Source organism: Drosophila sechellia, chromosome 3R, assembly GCF_004382195.2.
Source record: "Drosophila sechellia strain sech25 chromosome 3R, ASM438219v1, whole genome shotgun sequence".
Lineage (NCBI taxonomy): Eukaryota > Metazoa > Arthropoda > Insecta > Diptera > Drosophilidae > Drosophila > Drosophila sechellia.
Window position 1 is genome coordinate 15,456,268 of NC_045952.1, and position 24,639 is coordinate 15,480,906.

The window sequence follows — 24,639 nt, forward strand, 5'->3', positions numbered from 1 at the left end:
CGCTGATCATCAATGGATTTCTCGGATGCCGCATCGAAGGGCATGGGTTGCTCATCCTCCGGCATTTCCAATTCCGTCGATAGTAGGCTGCACACTTCCGTTGCCAGTTCAGCCCATTTGCTCGACAATTCTTCCTGCAATTATGCATTAATAAATTATTTATGATTCGACATTGTTTGCAATTGGATAATCAAAGAGGGAAATTAGTCGTTACGTAAATATCGGAGCAGCAGAATTAATTATACCACAGGCAGTGGTAATTATAAACCAATATCTAATAATCCTTGTCAGCCATTTGGTAGTGACAGAAAAAAAAACCAAATACAAAGTGAGCATTTAAATGAAACTTAAAAATGTGTTGGTAATAAAATGGCTATAAAATGATTTTCTATAATTAGAACTCGATTTTTTAAAATCGCTGTCAGGCATATTGTTTATGTTTGATCACTTACAAAGAATAACTTAATATTTTAGAGAACGAAAAAGCAGTTTAGTTATATCCATACAGAATTTACATTACAGTTTCTATGATTTCAATTAAATTATTTAAAGTTTAAAGACTGGCAACAGCTATGAATTGTAATTTGCTGCTTGCAAAAAAAGAAACACATTTAAACCATTGTTCTCTCATTTTTTGCCCATTTACGACCTGTTAACAATGCATATTAATTGTAAATCAATGGTCGATGTCCGCCTAAATACAAGGACGTGGATTACGGCAAAGTTTTTATTTTCATTTATTTTTCAAATCAATTTAATAAGTAAAAAAAATATATAATTTCAAAAAGGATTGATACATTAAATAAAAATCGCACTATTTTTAGATTCTTTTAAAAAGCAATTTAAACAAAAATATAATATTTAATGGATATGCATTTGAATCTTTTATGACATTTTATAAGTATCGAAAAACTTGATAAATTGTTGAGGAGATCACACTTCTTGACTATCATCATAATTTTATATAAATTCATTTAATTTATGCTTATTTTACACGTTACACAATTGAATCTTTTTTGTTTATCGCACGCTTAACTTTTTCAAGCCAAAAGGGGAGGAACATGCAAATATTTGTTTCCTCATGGCGATTGTCATGTTTTTCGCTCGGCGGCAAGGACAAATATTTATAAATTAATTGTTGAAAAATTGATGCGCTGAACGCGTGTGCGTGGCCCAAAAACAATAGCACAGCTACGCGACCGCAGCTATACAAATAAATATGTCAGAAATTAACACAATTGAAGGTTGTTGCAAAAAAAAAAATAAAATTAATCTTGTTCACGTCAGCTACGGCCTTCGTGTAAAAATTCCCATATCCTTGCCCTACGTGCACTTCCCGACCAAAAGGACCAAATCGCAGGCCACAAAAATGGCCAGCCCTCGCAGTATGCAGTTGCAAACTGTTGTGGAAAACTCCAGAGGCCAGTTTCCACTGCCCGGAAATCACGCTCAGTGGTGCGTCGTTTTCCCAACGCAACAAAGTGTGCAAAAACAAAAGATGGTTAGGAATACAATGTGCTCTGGGTGCCCAGGAAAATATGCGACTTTAAGATACTCTTACAAAGTTTGGTCTGCTTACTTTAGCAAATATTGGAATTCCATTAAGAGAAATGAGACTATGGTGTGTAGTACCTAACCTAATAGTTCTTAAAATCTGTCAATGGTATTGATAATGATAATTTTTAAGGACAATAGTAATAAAACCAATTACAGTCTTCCAACCTTTATCCCATCGTAAGTTGAAAAAATAACAAGAACTAAACGCAGAACTGAGCTTTTTGAAAAGGGTCAAAGCGGCGGAAAAAGTACGGAAACCTGGTGGACCGACTGGCGAAAGTTTTCCACATTTTCCGCGAGTGAGAGAATGAAGTAGTTTGCGGGTGCGTTAACTAAGGTCGCATGCAATTGTGCACCATGAAAATAATACGCACACACGAAGTAGAAAATACACAAAAGCCGCAGTCGTTAAAATTGAATGAAATAGAATCGTTGCTGGGACAAGCTTCTATACATTTTCTGTACTTTCTTTTTTTCCATATTTTCAGTCAATTAAATTTCACGATCAAGCACATAAATCTTCAACGGTCAGAGCATAGACGACAATTGTTTTTTGTGTATGGTCCTTTTCTTTGCCTCTGTTTGCAATTCGTTTTAAATTTTATTGGCAATTTAGGGTGTATTTTATGGCCTGCACAGCGGGTGCTGACCAGCAGGCTTAAATAAAGTTATTTAATGCGGCCATTTATTTATAAAACATTAAACAGAGTCTATATAAAGGGCAGATTGATGTTGACTTCCAACAGGAAATTCAGGAAAATGCTCGTAATTATTTTTAAATTAAAGCTTAGTTACTCGAAAATCAAAACTTAACCTTTCCCCCTTGTGCGTGAAAAACTTCAACTGACTACTTTATTTTATTTTTCATCTGGGTCTTACCTCAGTGGGCTGTGGTGCAGCTGGTGGCTTGGACTTGGTCGCCGCCTGCTTCTTCTTTCGGGAGGCGCCACCACCTCGCTTCTTGTCCTGCACCACCACTGAGTCCTGGCAGAAGCGCTCCATCATTTTAATGAAAACGTTGGCCGTTTCCACCACATCGCGCAGGAAAACCCTGTGGAGTTGGAGTGCAGAGGTTAGTTAACGAAATGAATATATATTGTAATTAAATTCTTTATTATATGTGTGCACACGTATCCAAATTGAATTTTGTTGTATGTTGGCCCCGTATCTATTTGAAAAATGCATGCCACATTGCTTCAATTCAATTAAATGTGACAAATACTTAATTTTTTTAACTCAATTTCATTGGGGTTGAATTCAATTTATAAATAAATATTTATGTTCATGCCACACACTGAGTAATTAATAAATTTTGGGGTTACCATAAGGTGGGAAAACCAGCAGTTAAATGGTTTGGCACACTCATATTTTAGTTTTAATAGATGCTCAACACAGTTTGAACATTTTTAGATATTTGATAAATTTATATCATTTATGTTGCAATTTATAAATCTAATACAGTAAATTTAAATTGATTGATAAATATCCAAAACAAATGAACGCATTCATTGCTCTAAAATATTTTCATTTGAAATGTATGCATTAGAAATGAAATAAATTCATTGACAGTCATTCTTATGCTTTTATGAGAATGTTCGTAGGAATAAATCAAAGACCAACATCAATAACCTTTCGACCGGCCCAAAAATACTTATTGAATATCATCGACTACATTAAAAAGGGCCAAAAGCTGCCCCGCCCAATGCCATTCGGCCCACTCATCGGCCAGGACGAAACGTTCCCCGCCATGACTGACTAACTAACCCAACTCGATTTTGGGCTGATTGATGATGTGGCGTTGCCTTTTCTGTCGAAGCCGATGACGCCTCCAATTAGCAAATTACCCTCAAAATGTGAAAAGCCAGCCAACAACAAAAAAAAGGGAAACGCGGCAAAAGACAGCCGCCAAACTGCCAAAATCAGCTGTCCGCTTTGTTTTTAGGCAACCCGTACCCAAAAAATAAAAGCCAACGTCATTGTGCACGTCAATTTGTTAAAATGATTGATTGCCATTTGAATAATGAAAATCGCGCGAAAAGGACAATTCCAAACAGGAAGTGTATGCAAAGTAGGCGGGCCACAATAGAAAGCAGATTTGCTAGCCAATAATAAGAATGCACGGCGATTGATATTGAAAGGTATATTTCTGAATTTTATTGTATGAGATTACCTATATGGAAATGGAAATACACTTTGACATATTTAGATATATAGTCGAGGAACCGGACTATAAAGTTCTCTTTTGTTTTCTAGCGTGAAAGGAATGCATATTAAAGTTCTTCAGCGTTCACCACTCTAATTGCCAGATCCCAGGTCCATAAAATTGGCAACATTGCGTTGGCGATGAAAATGGTGAAGTGTTCCCAAAAAGGTCACAGCGTTGCCGCCCAAAAATGTATTCATTGCGAATTTTAATGCCCCACAGGAGCCTCGCTGCAGGAGCATCCAGCATCATCGACGTTTTCGAATGCGGTCAATGTGCCACAACGCAGCTGGCGAGCTGATCATGGGAGCCGGCAAACGGGAGTCCGGGAGTCGGGAGCCGGCGACCGGGGAAATGAATTTGTAATGAAAGTGGTTATCCGGCATTCAGTGACCCGCCGGATTCCTGCAGGAATTGACGGCGTAAACGGATAGACATTAAGCGAAATTAAACAGGCAAATAATTCAAAAGCACGCGTAGTTCTGCGAGGTACAATAAAAATCAAAAGGATGTTTCAGCGAAGTCAATACTCATGGACCACACAGTAGGTTCCTTTCCTAGTTGATATGTGCCAAACATCTCATAGTGGTTTTAAAAGCTGAAGTCATTAGATAAGTTGTACGTATCAATATGTTTGTTGTGTTTCTTTTTTACGATATATTAAAAATCATCCTTGGTATATAATTTTATTGTAATGGGTAGAATATGATAGTAGACCAATCAAATCCTATACTTTGGCCCTGACAATGCAACCCGAGTTGCTCTACGCAATTAGGAGTCCAATAAATTACACGTCTATAATGGAGCTAAACAAGCAAGTTTCAACAGCCGCATAAAGCAGCCGATGAATAGAAACCAGTTAGCAATCACCAGCCAATTCCAAGATATTTGGCCATTTGTATTGATCAAGAACTGTCAGCAGTGACCACAACTGACAGCAGGACGAATCCAAGGGGGCACTGGCAATTGATGATAAAGGCGCTCAGTTGACTGCAAGGATTGGGATTGGGAATGGGATGGTGATGGGGATTGGGATTGGGCAGGGAGTGCGGTGTCGTGTGGTGTGGTGCACGTGGATTTGAAATTTGAGTGGTGCTATGTGTTCGCCCATGTCCCCCTATTCCGTATTCCGTATCCAGATCGAAGCTTCTGTCCTGTTTGCGGGTAGCGTGTGGTGCGCATTTGATGATAACTGAAATGTGAAATGAATCAAGCGCAGCCACGATGACGGCCATGTTACCGCAAAGATGTCCGTGGTGGCCGCATTAATAGCAGGCGAGGTGCAAAAACTACTGGTAGCTGCGAACTGTGATGGCTGTGACTACTAACTAGGGTTGCCAATTCAGCTAATAAGGGACCCAATAAATATTTCAATTATATAAATCATAGGTAAGTCTACAAATCGAATGGATCCAAATGTCAAAGGACCAGCGGATCTAATAATATTCCTATTGGTCAGGTCAATGGGGTAATAGAGAATGATCCAATAGAATAGAAACTACACATTAAGGCAAATAAACATTTGACTACATTTTTTAGAATTTATAAAGATTTATAAGCATGGGTACTATGAAGCCTACATTTGGCTTCTTTCTCATCAGACATTTTAGCAACACTGCCATTGGCGGAAGAAGATGGTGGTGGTGGTAGTGGTGGTACTGCTGCTGCAGATACGGATGCGGATGTGGATGTGGATGCTGGTGCCACCTGACCACAACGCCAAGTAACCGCAGCGAATAGGCGGGTGGGCGGTTTGATAGTTGCACAACATCTTTCATGCCACAAACCATTTTACAAGCGGATCCAAATCGATTGCCCACCCACACCGCCCTAATGATGCGCAGGTGCAAATCGAGTCAACCCCACCCATTTATTTCCACTCCTATTTACATTCTACACTGACAGAAAAAGATTAAACTTAAAAATTTGTATTTAACAAATAGATTTTTATCATTATTGTGATTATGTAAATAAAGATAATATTATACACTCTAGAAGGAACTTCTTAATTGAAAAGGATCTATAAGGATTTTCGACTATCCCCTTTTGTTTCTCTGCACACATACTCAATCTCAAGCACATGTGACCAGGAAGCCTGGCAGCAGGACAAAGATAAATCGTTAATAAATTATTTATAATTAATTTGTATGCACGCGGTTTTGTAACTTCTGGCTACCTTCGCCTGTGCCGCTCTTGTTGTTGCGCCTGATTTGATATTCGCGTTTACGCTGATTAAATGGACGCCAACAGCCGCAAAATGCCAGGGAAAATGGGATGAAGAAGTTCAAGCAGCAGCAGGTTGAGCATACAGAATTAATTAGAACACTTGGGTGTTTTTGGGGCTGGTCAGAGCTCACAAGTACTCTGGGCTCAGGGGTTGGGGATAGGGGATCGGAGAACAGGAAGATGGGGATTGTCTTCCCGCCGAGCCTGAGCGCATGTTGAATAAATGATAAAATGTAATTGCGCCCAAAACACCCACAGACGGACCGACTATTTGGGGGCCAGTTGTTTCCGTTCTTGTTGTTGGCATAAGACGTTTATAATGAAAATATTATTAATTATGACAGCCACAACAACAATGACTGATGAGGCGTCAATTGCAGCTCAACGCTAGTGTTGCCGTTCTGGTCATTTTGTATATACTTTGTGCCACTTAACTGCCAGATTTGCTCAAAAAAATTATTCGATTACCACTTTTTTCTTAATTTTTTACACTTCAAACGAAATGTGTATTCTATGTACACAAATTTTCCATCTATTATATGAATGAATAATTTGTATGGTTTTAGTTTGGTAGATTTTCACATCTTAGTTGCATAAGTCGAGGCAGCACTACTCAGATCCTGCAAATCGGCGGTAAACTGGGTGGCATTAATCTGCGAGATAGCGGATACGTGGCAGCCTGGCGGGGTCATAAATTATTCATCTTGACACCAAAAAATCTTTAATCTGTCAGACACTCAAAACACTGATTGCAGTTCAAAAGGCAGCGAAATTTACATGATTGCCAATTGGCCTGCCTAATTGAAAGCTGTTCAACTTAATGTTTAATCGATGAAATTGTATAAACCAACTATTTTCAACTGGCTCCGCATTAATCATGCTCCAATTAAGCCACACAGTTGCTGGCCCAGCAACAACCCACAGCTGCAGCTACACGCGAGTTGAGTAAATGTATCTGTATCTGCGTATTGTATCTGGCATCGCAACGAGTTTCCTGAACCAAGCCATCTCTCCCCGTCGAATCTCTGTCAATTTCATGTTTGCGCGCTAAATTAATTTAGTCAAAGCTTTGAAATTGCCAGTGCCCCAACCAACAGACTCTGCTCAGACCGACTAACTAGGACCAATCCAACTGGCTGATGTGATGCGTTGATAGTCGACAGTAAAACCCAACAGGCACACAACAATTTGTTTATCTGTTTATGTGTCATCAGATACAGTGGAACGTACTATGATTCGATTATGATACTTAAAGTACTATGCTAGCTGCTGAAAAAATATATATATATTTATACTTTTATTTATTGCCTTTTAAAGCGTCTGGTAATTAGTTGAATCGGGTTGAAAACATATGTACAGCTTAAGGGATTATGTTTGTTTATGTAGAATACCATATTTTTGTACGTTAATCAAAATTTAAAATGCCATTATCTAACACTTCAGTAAAGAAAACAACAAACCAAAGAATATAAAAACATCTGCTGGTTGCAAAGGTATTTAAAATGACACATAATAATGAAATATAAACAATAATTTTAAGCGCTGGAGACAAGGTTTGCTTTTTGGTTATTTCGATTTTTTATTCACAAATAAATTTGGATACCAACATAGAATTTATTTAATAATAGGGAATATACTTGATTTATTTTTCCAGCAAAGCACCTTAAGTCTATTAAAAATTCCAAGAATTTCAAAAATTTCATAGAGATAACGATCATGAAATATTCTTTGCGAAATTTAATATAATTAAAGTGAATTCTGAGCTTAAAGAAATGTGTACTGAAAACTTTTGTAGAAAAGGTTCTTATATCTTAGAGATAGATAATTAAATTAAATGCAGACCGACAGGCTAGGAAACTTTTCCGACCCATGGTATCTTTTTGCCACTGTCACGGAGTCTGTGACACAGAAATAAATTTTCAGGCATTTATTGCAGGTATCACTCGACACAGAGCACTCGGAGTCGAGTTTGTTTGACAGGCGAATTTGTGCAGCCATTTAGAAATATTCAAGTGAGTCTAACTCTTCATGTTCAGGACTAAAAAATCGCAATTATATAAATGGATTGCGCAGTGGGATTCATTTATAAAGGGTTTTCCAATGCATATGCAAGCACCGAGAAATGCAAAAGTACCATTATATTCTTTGGTCCCTAACCAATTGCTGGAAATAAATACGTGTATATCATGTTTATTCTGTGTCAATGAACTCAATCTGCCAGATGAACTCGATCAAATGTAGGTAATGAGTTTAAAGCACTCTACACCTGCGAGTAAATCCAGAAAATCGTGCTGAATCTGTTGGAGCTGCACTATATTCAATGTTCTGCAGCGATTTATCAAGTAGCCGCACTGTGGCGCACGTTTCGATTGAAATAATCTCGATTCAGCTATCGTGCGGAGTACGCAGTGTTAACTCGGCAATTAGGATGCAGCCAAGGTGCACGATTTGCCCTCAAATAAAAACACTGAAAAACATGGTTTGGCTTGTGGGAAATGGCATAATTTTTATGCCAGGGCACGCATACAGCACATGCTTGTAAAATCAATTAAGCTTTTAGCCAACTCCCATCGCCGCCTCGTGAGGAATGTGCAACTAGTTCATTTGGGGATGCCGGCTTTTGGGGGAACACACGCGCTTATAAGCAAACCACATTCACTGAACTCTATTTGGGGATAGTGATGTCCACTCAAGGACAGCTAAAAATGGCCAAAAAACTGTAACTTTCTATAATTACTTGCAAGTAAATAAATCAAAAAGCTGGCTTATTTGGAAATAGGTCATAAAGTATAAAGAAACATTATTAAAACTGTATTCAAATGCAATTGATAGCCATTGAAATATACTACTGACTTTTTAAGACCCACTAGATAAGTCTAGAAACTTGGCTATCACACTTCCCAATTAAAATGAACACAATTAAGTATATCTTATGGCGTCATTTAAATTCCCACTGAAAGTGCAGTAAAACCAAGTGCAGGAAACCACCAGTTTGCCAGCACTAATGGTGAGCTTTGGCGACCCAGCAGACATCTGTGCAAATAGCCGAGCAAACAGAGCAGGACTCAAGACAAAGGCATGCCGCCAAGACAAACAATGCCTGATTGTCGGGGCGAGAGATGCTGGTAGAAGCAGCGATATCCTGACAGCCTGCAGTGCATATTTCGGTGGGGGGCAGTGCCACTACATCGAGTGCTCGTAGTAATCCCATTAGAGGATGTGTGTTTGGCTTGCTTATTTCCAGATGCCACGGGGTCATGGCCGTTATCTATCAGAAATGCAGCCAGGCCGGTAGATGGTTTCCAAATTCAGTTCGTGATGAGTATGGTAGTGGGTATTTGGTAGTGGGTACGAGGGTTTTACCATGGCCGGAAGGGCAAGTTATTTTCAATCGGAATGTGTGTGCATAGTTGGAATGGTTATTCGCTCGGGTACTCACTTTGTGCTGTGCGCCTCATTGTAGTTCATTAACAAATGCAGCACCGTCTCCCGATACTCCAGGACATAGCACACGTTGTTCAATAACATATCGAAAAGGGCTCGCGCGTTGTTGTCATCCTTTAGCTTCTGCAGTGCCAGCAGGCTTTGGAGCAATTCCCGGAATGTCTTTAATTAAAAAATTGGTAAGCATTAACTTGACAGACGTTGGAGCTCTTGATTGCAAAGTGGCGAGACAGGGTCCAGAGATGCTGTGTGGTGCATTGTAATGAGCTTGACGAACTGACTGCCACAAGGTGACTCAGCACACATGTGTGCAATTATAAACGCCCTTCATTACTTGTGGCCAATCCCAATATCCTTGGTGTGAACGGGGAATCAGTTGGGCTTTGACCTAAGTGTTTGTGTCTGGTTGATGGTAATGAAGCTGTTAGTTTCCGACTATCTTTAATACCGAATAATATGCTTCTTGCCACTATGATTCCCACTTTTGATCTATCTAATTGGTGTGGACTTAACCTTTTATCTTCAAAAGAAAGATCAAGGAAACCTTTTGTGCCAGACATTTCTGGCTAATCCCCGGCAAAGCTCGCTGTTAATTTGAAGTTTCCCCATCATTCCGGCGAGCTTAAAGGATGCATGGAGCTTGGCTTGAGTACTGGGAGCCCAGTGCCAAGAGCCAGGCACCCAGCTTAATCCAAGGCAATCGTCGAGCGGCATAAGAGTGCCCCCAAAAGTGCACTTACAGCGCCAAAGCAAACAACAACAGACCCGCACACACACTGTACGCCCGGCTTAGGTGGCCACCGGGATCAGGATGCAAGGATGGGGCAGGACCTGGAGCTGGAACGGAGGAGACTTACCAAAAGCGCTACATGCAGTCGCTTGGCCCAGAGACGCGCCTGTTTCTTGTCGCTCACAATCATGTCCATGTCATGTTGCATGCGCGTCAGGACCCAGTGGAAGCATTGCACGCTCAACGATTCGCTGCGAATGAAATGGAAAAAGGCAACAGAGTTACATAACACTCGTGTACACAGCCAAAAAATAAAATAAAATATAACTATTTAAATAAACTAGTGTAACACTAAAGAGCTTTATAGTAATGATGACTGCAATTCAAGGCTATCTTTCGCGCCTAGTAACTATCCCCACAATTTGTTTTCAGTGCACATGGCATCGTGTATGGTGTGAATCGTTGTGTTTGAGTGCATATTTAAATAGTAGAATTCTGCATTAAAGTTGGCCCAAGTTGGCAGCATGGAGCAGCAAAACAGGTAAGCAGCTTGCCGTCTGCCACTTGCAACTGCCAGAGCGAAAAACTCATTAACAAAATTAATTTTTAAGTAGCGCTAGAATTGAGCGCCAGCCAGCCTAAGTTTTGCTTGTCCTTTCCACCCCCCAAGGATGCGGGGACCACTGGGCGTTGACATGCCGCACGTCTCCCAGTGGCCACCCACCGCTCAACCACGCCCCACTAAGCCGCCCACTTCCGGTGGCTGCAGCATTTGCCTGCAACTTGGGCGAAATTAGTAGCGCAACGTCGGCGGCAACCACCATTAAAGTTCTGCGACAACGTCGAGAGCATTTGAAGAGGCATTAAAAACAAATTAATTACAGATGTGCGGCAGCAGCAGCAATAGGAACCTAAATAAATAAATTATAAAATCAATAAAAGTGCAATGAACAGCAGCACGATAATGTGGCAAAGGGAACAAACGGAAAAACACTGATTGATGCACAAACTTTTTACAAGAAACTGTGCAAAGCAAATAAACTAATTGAGATTTGGGCTTCAACTGGCTGCACTCATGCAAAATGGTTTAAAAAATTTATGTTTCAAGTGGCAAAAACAAGCTAAACAATGGATTCAAAAATATTTTTCCAATTAATATTTGTAATTGTATTAAAATATCATTTGCATATCCTGACCACACTTGGAAATCAATAACCTATATGGTTATCCATTTTCAAAAGTTTAATAAGTTTCTTAGTGCTCAATTTTATGATTTCATCAATCATATTTGTGCCTTATAGAGGCGATCCTTGTCCTTTGCAAATTTCTGATCATTCGCAGACTTCAGCGATTGATTTCTGTATCAATGCTGTGTACGTGTACTCGCATAAACAAAATGACAAACTCAATTTCACTTTTTTTCGGGCTGCTGGCTGCTGGAAAACTTTGCCCATCGGAAAGCCCATACATTACAGCAATGCCATGCTTTATATAGTGCAAAATCAGTAGAAAATGGCAGACGATAAAGAAAGTTCAGGGCGTTGCGGAGGCAGCGTCAAATTGCATTTGAGGAAATAAACAGAAAGTTTTATGGTCGGCGAGTATATATATTGTACATAGGATGCTTACTATATATAAGTGCAAAAATGAGACGAAAAACTCTGATAAAGGGCGGAGGGACATTGCTGAAAATGAATAAGGGAGCAGGAGCCGCAGTTCCAGGAGGCGGGAGCTCCACTAGAAGAACCAAGCAACTTAGAATAGTGCGAGGGAGTCGTCGCCAAGCGGCGGAAAAGGGGAAAAAAGGGTAGGGTCTGGGAAAACTTTGCGCCAACGGAATGACAACATTTTTGCAAAGCTTCATTGTTGTCATTCAGAAACTAATTTGAAAGTAACCAAAACAATTTTAAAGAAATTTCCCACCACACAGCCAGCGAAAGAGACTAAAACGGAGCAGGAGCCGGATCCGCATCCGGAGGAGGAGCAACGTCAGCCGGATGACAGCATAAAGAACGCAAAATTTTATTAACAGCATGCTGGACAAGAATGAAAGCAACAACACAACGCCAGAAATACCGACATGGGGGGACATATACTTGTACACTGAACAACAGAGCTTCCTGGAAAAGTATATTATCAAATTAATATAAAAATGTTATTTTATCGTAATTAAAATGTTCTACTACAAATACCCCCTGTTTCCTAACTTCTTTTATGGGTATAAAACGATTATAATATGTATCATATATGGTCTTCACTTCATAACTATTTTATTTCTAGTGTCTAAAAATCACGATATCAGAATAGTTCCTTTGACAACTTTGGCTAAGAACTTTATGGAGGAGTGCAACTTGCAGTGGCTGTAAAGTGGTCAAGTTTGGTGGGTCAACAATTGGCGTCATGACTTTGATTTGTACATGTGCTTGTTGTCCCCCCGCCAAAAACTAATGCAATAAAACTCTAGTGACGAAACGCTGATGTCAGGCCACCAAGGAATGACACACAAATTGTGTGGTGACCGCAGTAAAAATTCTTGCGGGAAATGCTGGGAAAATGCTTTAGATTTCCCATTGACACTCTGCTTAAACATTTTCGGGCAAAGTGCTAAGAGCAAAATGGAAATTGTCATCACACTAAAGTTTATTTGCTGCGCACTTTCCCCTTTTCTTGTAAATAAAAAAAAGAGGAAAAAGAATAACAACAAATGGAAACCATTGAAAATACCCCTTATAAGCGGTCTCTACTTTTCACACTTCAACAGCTCAGATGATGGATTGTCCTTTCGACAGATAAACAAGTATTCGCAGCTTATTTGCTGTCGAAAACATTTCAACGAAATCAATTTTAAGTTTATCGCAAGCGCTTGCAGTACGAGTAGAGGCTATAAACAAATAAAAGAAAATTGAATTTTAAAGTTGTGGTTACTTTAGAGAAACTACTAGAATCTAGCAGAGTCTAGTTAAACTCGAAAATCCTACTGCCAATTGCAGTTCGATGCAGTGTTAACTTTCTTACATGTGAATAAATAGTTTACACTAGTTTGCAATTAATTTAAATGGCAAGGCACTTGTTGAACTTCTCAGTTTCTCCTGCACAGCTGCTGCGTTTTAAATTTCAGCAGCAGTGTGTTGTCCTCTTTGAGGAAAAATGTTCAAATTGGGAGTGGCCACCGAAATAAAAGTTTAGGGGAATTTCCTTCATCTGAAGAGTGTTGCGAAGTAATTTGATTAAAAGCCTTGATGGAGGCGGTTTGGCAGTGTAGTTTGTGCGCCGGAGATTTGCATATCTGCTGACTTGGCCGGAGGACGAGGTCAGCGCTTCATGGAGCCACTGAAAGTAGAGCTCATTCATCAGCATCATCATCACCATCAGCATATCACTTGTGAAAACTCGTCTGTGTATCCTTTGAAACTTGGAGGCAATTCATTTGAACACGTTAGGCGGCATCCAGTTGATTATCTGGGGCAAGTCTCACAATTTCCAGAAATCTCTTACGCAATGACATTGCCAAACGGAAATCATATGTCAGTGATGCCAAAGATGATGATGCTTAAGTGTACTTAATATAATATATTAAAATATTAGTTTAGGAAACGCTTATATAGTGTAACATGTTCGTTAAAATACCATTACAAAATCGTGTGACTTAAATAGTTTATAAATGTACCCAGTTCGATTGCAAGTGCCAGCACTTGAATGCCACTCACCTGACTAACTGCAATTGTAGACCACTCAAACGATTGAACTCCATGAAAAATCGTATGGCCCACAATAGATAGGAGTCATCGTGACTCGACGATCCGGCGTTGCGTTCCAGCACCCGACGCACCTGCCTCACCAGCGTGTTGTAAGCGGAGCGCAGTACCTCGATGCAGTACTCGCGCAGGCACAATCTGCAAAAGCCAGGAAAAGTACGAAAAAGTGTGAGAGGGGGATCCAAAAGCTAAAATGTTCAAGACTGGGTGGGTGGGTGAAAGGATGGGCAAAAGACATGAAAAATGGTTATACCACAATAATATTGATTGAAAGCGAACGCCCTCTATCAGTTTATATAACAAATGCGGACTCTGCAACGGCATTTGGCAGCGCTGATGCAATAAATTTCGCCTGGCCAATTTATTTGTGCAAAGCTGGCTAAAAGATGCACCCAACCAGCCAGCCAACCAACCAGGCAACCAGCCATCCAGGCTACCAGCCAAGCGGCCCACCCATACCCAATCCTGTCGAGCGTGGAGCAATCTCTGCCAGCAGGCGAAACACAAATCCAACGCATCGATGCCGACGCGGATTAATTTATGCCAAAATGGAGGCAAAACTGAACAAAAAATGGCCAGGCCCCTTAGTCGGCTTATTGCAGCATGCACTTGTGGTTGGCTAACAAATTGTTGGGGAGCACGGGGCTCCAGCTTCAGCACGTGACATTGATGAACTTTCGCCTTTTCAGACTACGTGCCTTGCTCCTCTGACTTTGGCCATTCGTTTGCGGTCGGAATGGGACATTCGGAGTTGTCTAATCACGGCCACCGGCGGCGCCCCGGTCACATTTGTTCTGCTCCATCAATTTATGGGCGCCTAAAGATTTGGCCAACCAACCGACTATGTGGCTAAACATAAACCAGGCCAAGCACTGGCCGACTAACAAGCAAAAATGTTTGCCAGCCAGTTCCAAATCGCAGCAGCGGATAAAAACCTTTTGAGGATTTTACTTGAAAATTGCATGCCTCGTCGGCCAGAGATCCCAAAGTCGATGCCGATGGCAATGGCGATGCAGAAAATGCCGATGGCGCCGCCAAGTTGCTGCTGCAGTTTTATCTCGGCTCCGCTTTTTATGCCCCATGCCACAAATTGAGGAAGAAACCAGAACTTCCCAGGCGAACTACAAATGCTCTAGGCTTGGGGAAGAGATGTCGGATACGAAGTTCAATTCGTGACTATCAATCATTGTTATAAGTGGTACAGACTTAAGCATAACGTGGCTAACACAACATTTATGCATTAAAGGTCTTATTTTCGACTAAAATAGTTGGAATATTGTTGGACATTCTCCCACCAACTAGGGTATATATTTTTGTGACCAAAAAGAAAACCGGAACCGAATGCATTTATTGTAACTGTTGAAGAAGGCCAGGATAGCGGAAACCCGAGAATCTTGGCCTGCGGGCGTGGTGGCATATCCTTTAAGTAGTTTGTTGGTTAGCGGAGAAGCATAAAATAGCTGCACCTGGTGGCCATTAGGGGGAGCGGCAACAGAGGCGCTCGGCGCCAAGATATTGTTTAGCCCGGCCAAGTCAGGCGGAACCCGAGAGCCTGGAAGCCCCTAGCAGCCAATATCGTTTCTGTGATTCTATAAAACAGCAGGAATTACAGGCTGCTGGGTGGAAAAAGAGCGGGATGGGAGGGCGAACCGAAAGGGCCAAAAGGAAATGGCTTCATTTATTATTGAATATTATTTTATACGCTCTCTCGCTCGACTGCTCGCTCGCTTCGGTTCAATCTCTCGGATACGGCTGTCCTCCTGGCAGCGTAAAATCGAAAATCAATGGCCGGGATGTGGCTCCGCCGCTCCGTTGGTGGCCATAACAATTCCGATGCTAATGGCCACACCAGCACCAGCACAATACGAACAAGGCCCGGAGCCAAAGTGCAGGAAGTGGCCACAGACAAATGGATATGGCTGTGGGTTACGAGTAGACCGGGACTCACCTCACGGTGAACGCACTGCGACGGGTCACCTGCGCCTCCTCCTGGATGTGACGGTGGGAGCGCTTCTGCTGCTGCTTCTCGCGGTCAAAATCGATCGATGACACGCGCTCCAGAGCCTGGTGGCATATCACATCCCGATCCGAAACGGACTTCATGTTCCGGATGACGTAGGTGCCGCCGAAACGCGAATGCCGCCCAGGTGGAGGACGAGCCTGACGGCGAGCACGCTCCCGTCGTCGTGCGGCCAGAAGTTCCTGCTGGTCCCGTTGCTTTTCGCTCAGACTGCGCTGCAGGGAGGCGTCCGCCAGGGATTCGGCACTCTGAAATCGCTTAAAAAGGTATTTAATATTACTGCCATACATATTTGTTTATTACCATACCTGTTCCCTGAAAAGCAGGCACACAATCTCCAGTCCGTGCAAATGGAACTGCTCCTCATCCGGCGAGGAGATGACAAACAGCACCAAGTCCAGCATTCCAGTTTGGTGCAACGCCCAAATGACCTGGTCGTGCAGACTGGCATCATTGTCCGCCCGGCATTCGGCTTCCGGATTCGCTGGCACTTGCAGAACGTTCCGCACCAGGACCAGGATGCGCTCAATCAGAAGATTCTGCTCTTCGCTGCGAATCGCAAATGCCTGGAAATGAAGCCAGAGCATGGCATTAGAAATCAGCGCCATAAAATGCTGCAGCAAATCCCAGTGTAAAAATCTAAGCGCCAAATCCCGCGAGTCAAGTTAAAATAATCAAATGAAATTAAATTAAATTAAATTGCAAATTTATGTAGCTCGACTGTAAAACGGAAGCCCCAAGTCGGGCCAAGACAAGCGATGGTACCACAACAAAGTCAAGTTGAAATCAATTTTGGCAGGGTGTGGGCGATAAGAGGAAATGCCTGGGTGCCTGACTGGATGGGCGGATGGTTGGATGGGTGGATGGTTGGATGGTCGGAAGGGCGGATGGACTCCATGGTTAGGGTTGGGCGCAGCAGGACATTACAGTTGCTGCTGTGAGCTTAAAAATAAATACAACTAATGCGGCTTTTGTGCCTACAAGCCAGCTGTGACTCCTCCGACCCGACATGGACACCCACTTACACTCTCAAACCCACACCCATGGCCACATCCAGGCATGTGCCAGGAACTCGGGCCTCCAGACCTCAGGACCCCGAAGCCCATCTCAAAGGCAAAGTTAATAATGACTTCCGTTTTTGGTTTCCCTACGCAACAAAAACAACAACACTACGTTCCAGGGGGCGGCGGCTCATTCAAAACTGAAAGCTTTCCTTCGCAGCGAAAGTGGAGGAGGGGCAGTAGCTCCTCCTGCCCCTGCGCCTGTCCACTTGGCTGCTCGCCGCGCATACATCAAAGCGTGTAAGTCGGTGCGACGCAAATAAAGAAGTAAAGCATAAAAAGTCAGCAGCACCAGTGCACTGAAAGCAATTTCAAGCAAAAAAATATATTTATTTATTTAAATAAACATAACTTTTACTCTTCAATACCAAAACAAAAGATAATAAGCCAAAATATCAACCTAATACACATTTTGCGGTAATAAAAATGACTTATATCATATATTCCCCATATAATAAGGCCTTACTAATTAACAACTATATTTTTTTGAGTGCACCCCGCACCCAGGAGGAAGGGCGGATGCGCCGGAGGCAGAAGCGGAAAAATCCTCGTACACATTCATTATCAACGACAACAGCCACACAGCAACAAGAACAAATAGACAGCGTCCATATAGAAATTCGCGTGCATTTAACCTAACCAAGGAGGAAAAAAAAAAGCAGCCGGGAAAACCGAGGAAAACGGCACAAATAAAAGGAAAAGCTCTCCCTAAAAAATGGAAATGTAAAGAAATCCTCGGGCGACTCTTTGGCAACGCAGCGCCATGAAAATCCTTTGGAATTGCTCCCCGGAGTGTTATGAATGTCGATTCAATCGGCTTTAAATGAATTTATTTCGTTGTGATGGGCGATGGGTGGTATCTGGTGGGTGGTGGAGGCTAGGAACTTTGGCTTCGGTCTCTCATCTTTGAGATTTACGTTCTTACTTTCCGGTTGCCAGGACTTAACCCATGATAATTGTTGGGATCATCAACCTGGTAGTGTTTCAGTTTGGGCTCGGCGCGTTGAAAAAATAGTTTGAGCCACAAACAAACAGCAAACATTTCCATTCAATGTAAATTTTCAATTACGAATTTATGGCAATCCAGACGGAGCTCATCCATAAATTGCACACACAGAAATCAGGAAATCCTTTTTTTATTTGCTGGATACTAGCAGAGTATTTCAAGCTGGAACAAATATGTATAGGTTTTACCCTTACAAAATTATTAAAAATAAACTGGGAGAAAAAATATACATTATTTAAAATTTAAAATATATTAATGTAAAGTATTAAAAGAAGCAATCGCTGAACTCTTAAAATCAGCACGATTAAACATTTATAATTGTAATATTTTCGAGAGTATCCAAAGATTGACCATTGTTATACAATTTTCATTTCCCTCAACTAGCAATTGAAAGCATTTGAAAGCATTTGAAAAACGCCGACTGCCATCGATTGGCAATCATTGTTGCTGGGCCTTTGCCTTTGTGGTTTGAACAATGTCTCGACCCACCGATGTTGGTTCAATTCCAAACAGTTTCGCTTAGCTTTTTTTGCAACATGCTGCCGACAGATTTTTTGTGGATTCGTCTAGGCCGGAATCGAATTCCTTTTCCCCAACTGTGACGCGTTTGATTCGAAGGTGCCTTGTAGCCATTGGCACCCAATGTGGAGTGAAACCAGCCCCGCCGCCAACTTGTCGTGGGTGTTGATTAAATCGACTTGTTGCGGTTTTTCCTTCTTCGCTGAAAGCAAAGCACCAAGTGAGTGGAACCCTTTGGAGATGTGAATTCCATCTTTGGACCTCGTTGAGCAGCAGCTCAAGTTGAGAGAATAAAGGCAAACGGATGCACGGAACAAATAAAGAAGATAAAAGCGGGCAGATATGAAGTTCAAATTAGTTATGAACCCACAAAGCGGACGAGTTCAGTCATAAAGCCAGAGCTGGTCAAAACAAACTTCAAGTGGGTTGGGCAATGTGAAAAACATTCGCTCTCCCCACGAAAACTTGACTGCTGGCAGCTGCAAGGGCCATTAAAAGTTTTGCGTACCCGCTTGCCCATTAATACATAGATTAAAGAGATTTCAGGAATAGTTGCGCAAATGCCCGAACGATAATTGCTTAGACTTTAGAACAGGAGCCCCAACCCACCAGGTGGATCAATTTGTGGGGATAAAAATTGCTTAGGGATGGAAATCAGGCCCATGAAAGTTCAAAATAATTATGCCCACTACACACAGAAGAACATTTTATTTACGTGAGAGGGTAAATCTAACAGAACTGCACAGCTGGAGCACAGAAACTAGCTGTTCTTGGATGCCATTTAAGACAATAACAAGGCAAAAGTCAAATGAAAATGTATTAGTAAAGATTTGTTGGGCGCTACACCTCACTGGGCCACTCCAGTAAATCAGGTGTCACTGCCGCGTGTAGGTACATGGTCAGCATGAACAGGAAGATGGCAAAGTTAATGAAGCGCTGGTGTAGCGAGGGTGTAAGGAAAATGCGCACTATGGGATAACGTGACCACTGCTGAAGCAACTGTGGCGGCAAAGGCTTGATCCTCGGCATAGGGTCCGGCGGATATTTGATATAGCCACGTGTGAACATGCCGGCCTCCGGCAAAAGGATGTTTTCGCTTAAACAATCATTGCTCATGCGCATCTTGCGGCGGTGCTCGCCAAAGGATTTGCATGAAAGTACGTTCTTCTTCGTCTTCGCATGGCGTATAGTGATGAGGGTGTTCTCGCCGATCAGGGACTGGCAGTAGGGGCATTTGGCCTGGTATTTCTGTCTCCTAATCCAGTTGTATATACACTTGGCGCAGAAGTGGTGGCCGCAAAAACTGACCCTCGGCGATTCAGCAGTCTGCATGCATACCAGGCAGACGTAATAGCTGTTCATCCAGGAATCCTCTTCTTCGCCGGAATAATTTGGGTTTCGTTTTTCTTCCGAATTCATTATTTTGTTTTTTATGTGCTTTCGAAAACAAAATGATGAGAGACCTTAAAACTAATGTCAAGCAACTGAAACTCACTATTTCCAAGGCCTGCTTGAGCTTCTCGAACAGGGCGCTCCAGACTTTGTCCTTGGCAAAGGCTGCTTTGTAGCCCTGCAGGATTTCGATTAGCTCCATGAACACTTTCCGGCCATGGTTGTCCTTGGGGGCACCCTCCCGGTATAGCAGCAGTGTCGGATTGGTCAGGATGACCAGCAGGCGGATCAGTAGATCGGATAGCTCCTCGTGATGCACATAGTCCGGCAGCATGTAAACCAAGTCCGTTTGCAGCACCTTGGAGCGGCCCAAATGACGGCGATACTCGTGGTTGTCCAGGTCCCGACGCAGTATCCATATCAGATGCTAAATGGATAGTAAAACTTTAGATTTGTGGAAATTTAAATAAATGAAGAGGTAAGATACCTTGAGACCCTCGGCGGCATCAGGTTCCGCTTGATATTTCTGTCCATCACTGTATCCCAAGGCCGCACATGTGGCATCAATGTCCGCCAGAAGAATAGACATCGTGAAATACACTTATCACTTTAATTTATATTGATTAAAAGTCTAATAAACTTTGCGACATAAACAAAACAAAATTTCACAATGATTTTCGCAGGAAAAGCGCGCGAACTAAAACAGCTGCGCAGTGCAGCTGATCGATCGCTTCGTGGTTTAGAACTCCACTGGGCAGTAGCGGTGGCGCACACCTTTTAATTGGAAACTACCATCGATGATCCATTTCCAATTATCGATTGTTTTAGATGTTTTCGTACATGTTTAACTATAAAATTAAGATTTGTATTTCGTACAAGTCACAAAAGAGTGTAGTGGCAAAATTTAATTCAGCAGCTAAAGTTTTGCATTTGAATAAGAAAATTCAATTCAAATGCGTATATATTCCTCCGAAATGTTTTCTCTGCGCAAATAATCCATATGTGCATTTGCATAAAACACTTTTCCAATGCGTGTATACATTCATTCGTTTCCATCTTAAATCGATTTAAATCCAAATTATTTGCTTGCATAAGACCCACTTCCCCATCCTGCAGAGGCATTTATTTCGGTTGCTGGCTATAAGATCCTTGACAAGAGCAAAAGGAAAGCGTCTTTTGTGTGTGCCTGTCTCCCAGTGCGGTAAATTCAAATCTTTTCACCATTTTCATTAGTCATTGGAGCAGGAAATTGCCGGGGCCACACCATCTGAGTCATGCAAGTAGCTGTCGTGGGAGCCGGTCAGGATTGGTCAGGATGGGATGGAACTGGTCAGGATGCAGGCGCTCTAATCATCCGGACACATTAAAAAGCAAAGGCTATGGGGAAATGGCGAAATTAAAAGCAAACATCGAGGCTCCTGTCCAGGATATATTTACCTATGATATGAACAAATACGACGGGCAAACTTTTCCCACGAAGGATGGAAAACTTGGGGCCACCAACTGCTCCTCCTCGACCTGCAGCTCTTCACTTGCCCCCGCCCTCCCCGCCGCTGTCATTTCCCCCGGCCGAAGAAGTTAAATTTAATTAACTAAGTAAATGCCCAGACATGGGCCCGGCTTGCTTATTTATCAAACTTCTCGGCACTGCGATGATGGGCAACTACTGCACTGTCAAAATCATATACTCATTGTCATCCAAGTGAAGCATATGTGTAAGAAAAATAAGAAATGTTAAGAAAATCTGGAGTAACTTGGTATTCTTATTTACTATTGTTTTACCAGTTCTTTAAAATCCTCATTTAGATAGTCTTACTTTCTTTATATTTATGTTCAATATAGGTTTATAATGATTTTCTTATTTGGCAAACGAATAATAAGAAATGTACTTTTGAGATATATATATTAAAAACCATAGTAAGTTATTGATATTTTCTTGTTGTGCACAACTTGAGCTAACTACAAGAACTTGCTGCCCAAATAAGCAGAGCGCGTCAACGCGGCCAAGTTGCCGGAGTGCTCGAGGGATCTGTTGACTCAGTGACTGAATGACTGACTGACTGACAAACTGACCGACTGGCAGATAGAGGGACTGCGAGACTGGCGGGCTGGGCTAAGGACACTATGCAAACCTGATTATAATGTGTCAAATCCATTATGTGCTGTCAGGCTTTTAGGCACAAAAAGCGACGCCCGTTGCCAGGATTTTCTTTGGGGTCGTCAAACGAATTTCTCAAGTTTTGAGGCAACTTTGGCCCCGTCAGGTTTTGCTGGCCAGACAAAGTTAATTATGATTCTGGGCCTCAGTTAAGCTGTCGAGTGCCTCGGGCCCAATTAAATGCATCGCCACAGTGCCTTCAATCAATTGTTGGATAAACTTGCTGATACGATTTTAAACTGGACACTGGGTAAATCAATTTCATATGAATTACCATAATTACTGTAGGAAATTAGGGCCTGTCCGAAAATAATCACCTGTACCATAATAGTTAAGTGTTTTGTTTAGTGAAAAATATATATCTTGCTAATGTCTAATATCAAATTACACTTGTGGAGTTGTCACTGTCGCCATCCTGAACTGCAGGCACTTCAACTGCATTGTGTCGTTGGTTCCGCACAAACTCTCCATTGAACTGAAAGTCGAAAGGATATTCGGCCATATGTTTCCAGGTGTGAGGAATGGGCGGATGGTCCTGGTAAATCCAGAAGCAGCAATAGTTCTCATTCATTTTGCCCGTTCGGTTTTTTCCCACAAAAGATAGTACGCTCATTTGTCGAGTTCGTCCCTCGATGCGCTTCGAATTAACAGGACCAAGCATATCCCCATTTTCGCGCGGTGTAGTTATTTCCTCGGCGACTTCGAAGTCATCGAGGGTCTCCAGCGGATGAGTGATGTCCGACAGCAAGAGAAATGTCACCGCAACTAAAGTTTGTTTTAAATATTTCAGAAAAATAATAGATTACTTTGCTTACCAAATGCTGAGAGGTGTATTTTCATATTTAACAACCATTCAAATTGAAAACATTGATCTTACTAAAGCAACTCAAAGAATAGAAAGCTAGAATTAGCATTTACAGGCTTGAGTGTGAAATTGTAATTATTTCATCCTACATGCATTATAGTCTTATTTTAAATGAATTTTCACCCAAAAGACGACTATAATCCTATTAAACAATTATACATAAAGCACAGAAGTAACCAACATATGGAATTCAATGTTAAAGAATATTATATTTTATTATACTTTTTAAAAATACATGAAGGGACTTTGAGTAAGAGGCTAACGAGGCGGGCGATGTGCAAATATTTATAAGGACCACTTCGCCACCATTTCGTTGCGAGAAAAAGCCTTGATTCCCGCGATCGACGTCACCACATGGAGCTGCTCGTTAGTGGCTCCCATTTGGCTCCGGGTGCACCATTGTTAGTGCTCGGCCGGGCTCGGCAAACAAAGTGCGGCCGGAATAGGGAGCCCAGATGGCCCACTGCCGCCCGGAGGCGACTAAAAGTGCAGCGGTATAACAGCATCTGACAGATGTCAGCTGCCATGTTGGCTTTGCAGCTTGCAACTCGACGCTTCTGCTGGTTTCCCGAATCCGTGCGCCCAGTGATGATGGTTTCCAGTGGCACTGTCCCTGGTATTTAGTGCTCTTAATAATATCACTCAAATTTCCGTTTGAATTAAGATTAATATATCTTGAGAAATTTACTAAGATTCTGGCATGCATTAACTCATCAAAAAATAATTATTATATTTATAAAATAGCATTTTTGAACTTGCAGCTCCTTGGCATATATTTTCTTTTTCTTGGAATTTCAACTGGCTGCACGGACCCTTGCCCATCACTGCCTGTCCCTTTCCGCGCCCGAATTCAATTGTTTGCAGAGCCTTCATCTTGCATTCTGATTGCGTGGCTTAATTGCATAGCAGCCGCGAACTGGGCCAGATTTGGTTTTGGCTTTGTGTTTGGCCGAAAGGTGAAAGCGAAAGCTGAGTGCGCTTCTATGGAACCGCAGCCAGGACGAAATGAAATTACCGCCAGGCCACAAGGAAAGCAGAGTCGAACTGCGTGTGGCTTCCTTTTCATCCTGCCAAAACAAAGCTGCGCGGCAAAACTGAAGGAAAAAAATATATATATAGAACAGAAGAGCACAGCACAGCACGAGGACGAGGAAAAGGACTCGGAACAAAGCGGGGAAAACAATTTTCAAACAAATAAAACTCACACCTGAGACTTGGGAGCCCGCAAGTGTTCTGGTCATCTGGTTGGGTCTCACAGCGGTTGCCCCTGGCGAAAATGAATTGTTGAAAATCAATTTGTACCAGACCAGCAGGGCAACAACACAGCGCAATTACAATGGCATTTTTCAATCGGAGTGGGTGCAAAAGTGGGGGCACTCTTGCCAATTTGTTCGCATGGCCTACGATTTGTTTTTAAGTATTGCCTGTAAAAAGCGCGTCATAAGTATTATATTGTTGCCAGAAATTGCTATCAATCTATAAAATGTGATAAAAACTTAAAAAAATTAAGCCATGTTATACATTGATATCAACACTATTTACATAAAGGAATGTAGGTTATTGTTGTATGGCAGTAAAAATATGATCAGAAATGTGAGCTGTGCAAAAAGTCTTCTCATTGATTGAAGTATGAAATAAATAAAAGCAATAAAAAAGATATGAGTATACCAATATACCCTGCCTCACAAAATGCAGGGCATTCG

At 41.9% G+C, this 24,639-nt stretch overlaps 2 protein-coding genes across 4 annotated transcripts in view; both read right to left on the reverse strand.

Moving 5' to 3' along the window:
- LOC6606569 (protein timeless homolog) overlaps positions 1 to 20,610 on the reverse strand; it is a 67,591-nt gene extending 46,981 nt beyond the window's left edge. Inside the window, exons 1-9 of one of the 3 annotated variants that reach the window (XM_032720797.1) lie at positions 20,401 to 20,606; positions 20,017 to 20,340; positions 16,244 to 16,501; positions 15,864 to 16,192; positions 13,868 to 14,053; positions 10,288 to 10,411; positions 9,426 to 9,592; positions 2,437 to 2,608; positions 1 to 134 (exon numbers count right to left, since the gene is read on the reverse strand). In XM_032720797.1, coding sequence (XP_032576688.1) covers positions 1 to 134; positions 2,437 to 2,608; positions 9,426 to 9,592; positions 10,288 to 10,411; positions 13,868 to 14,053; positions 15,864 to 16,192; positions 16,244 to 16,501; positions 20,017 to 20,340; positions 20,401 to 20,502 — 1,796 coding nt within the window. In that variant the 5' untranslated portion in view covers positions 20,503 to 20,606. Of the gene's footprint in view, positions 135 to 2,436; positions 2,609 to 9,425; positions 9,593 to 10,287; positions 10,412 to 13,867; positions 14,054 to 15,863; positions 16,193 to 16,243; positions 16,502 to 19,210; positions 19,959 to 20,016; positions 20,341 to 20,400 lie in introns of those variants that run through there. The other 2 variants (XM_002031334.1, XM_032720798.1) reach the window with 2 other exon arrangements.
- A 1,781-nt stretch (positions 20,611 to 22,391) lies between these two features.
- LOC6606573 lies at positions 22,392 to 22,943 on the reverse strand. The gene is made up of 2 exons (XM_032722396.1): positions 22,887 to 22,943; positions 22,392 to 22,836 (listed from the first exon to the last, which is right to left on the reverse strand). The coding sequence occupies exons 1-2, from the start codon at positions 22,909 to 22,911 to the stop codon at positions 22,451 to 22,453; spliced, it is 411 nt and encodes a 136-aa protein (XP_032578287.1). The 5' UTR covers positions 22,912 to 22,943; the 3' UTR covers positions 22,392 to 22,450.
- Positions 22,944 to 24,639: the final 1,696 nt, after the last annotated feature.

Excerpts from the sequence above, each read along its gene's own strand:
- LOC6606573 (XM_032722396.1), bottom strand. The coding sequence starts at position 22,911 with ATGAAAATACACCTCTCAGCATTTG. Across the intron at positions 22,837-22,886 it reads AATACACCTCTCAGCATTTG|TTGCGGTGACATTTCTCTTG; the intron begins GTAAGCAAAGTA and ends AACAAACTTTAG.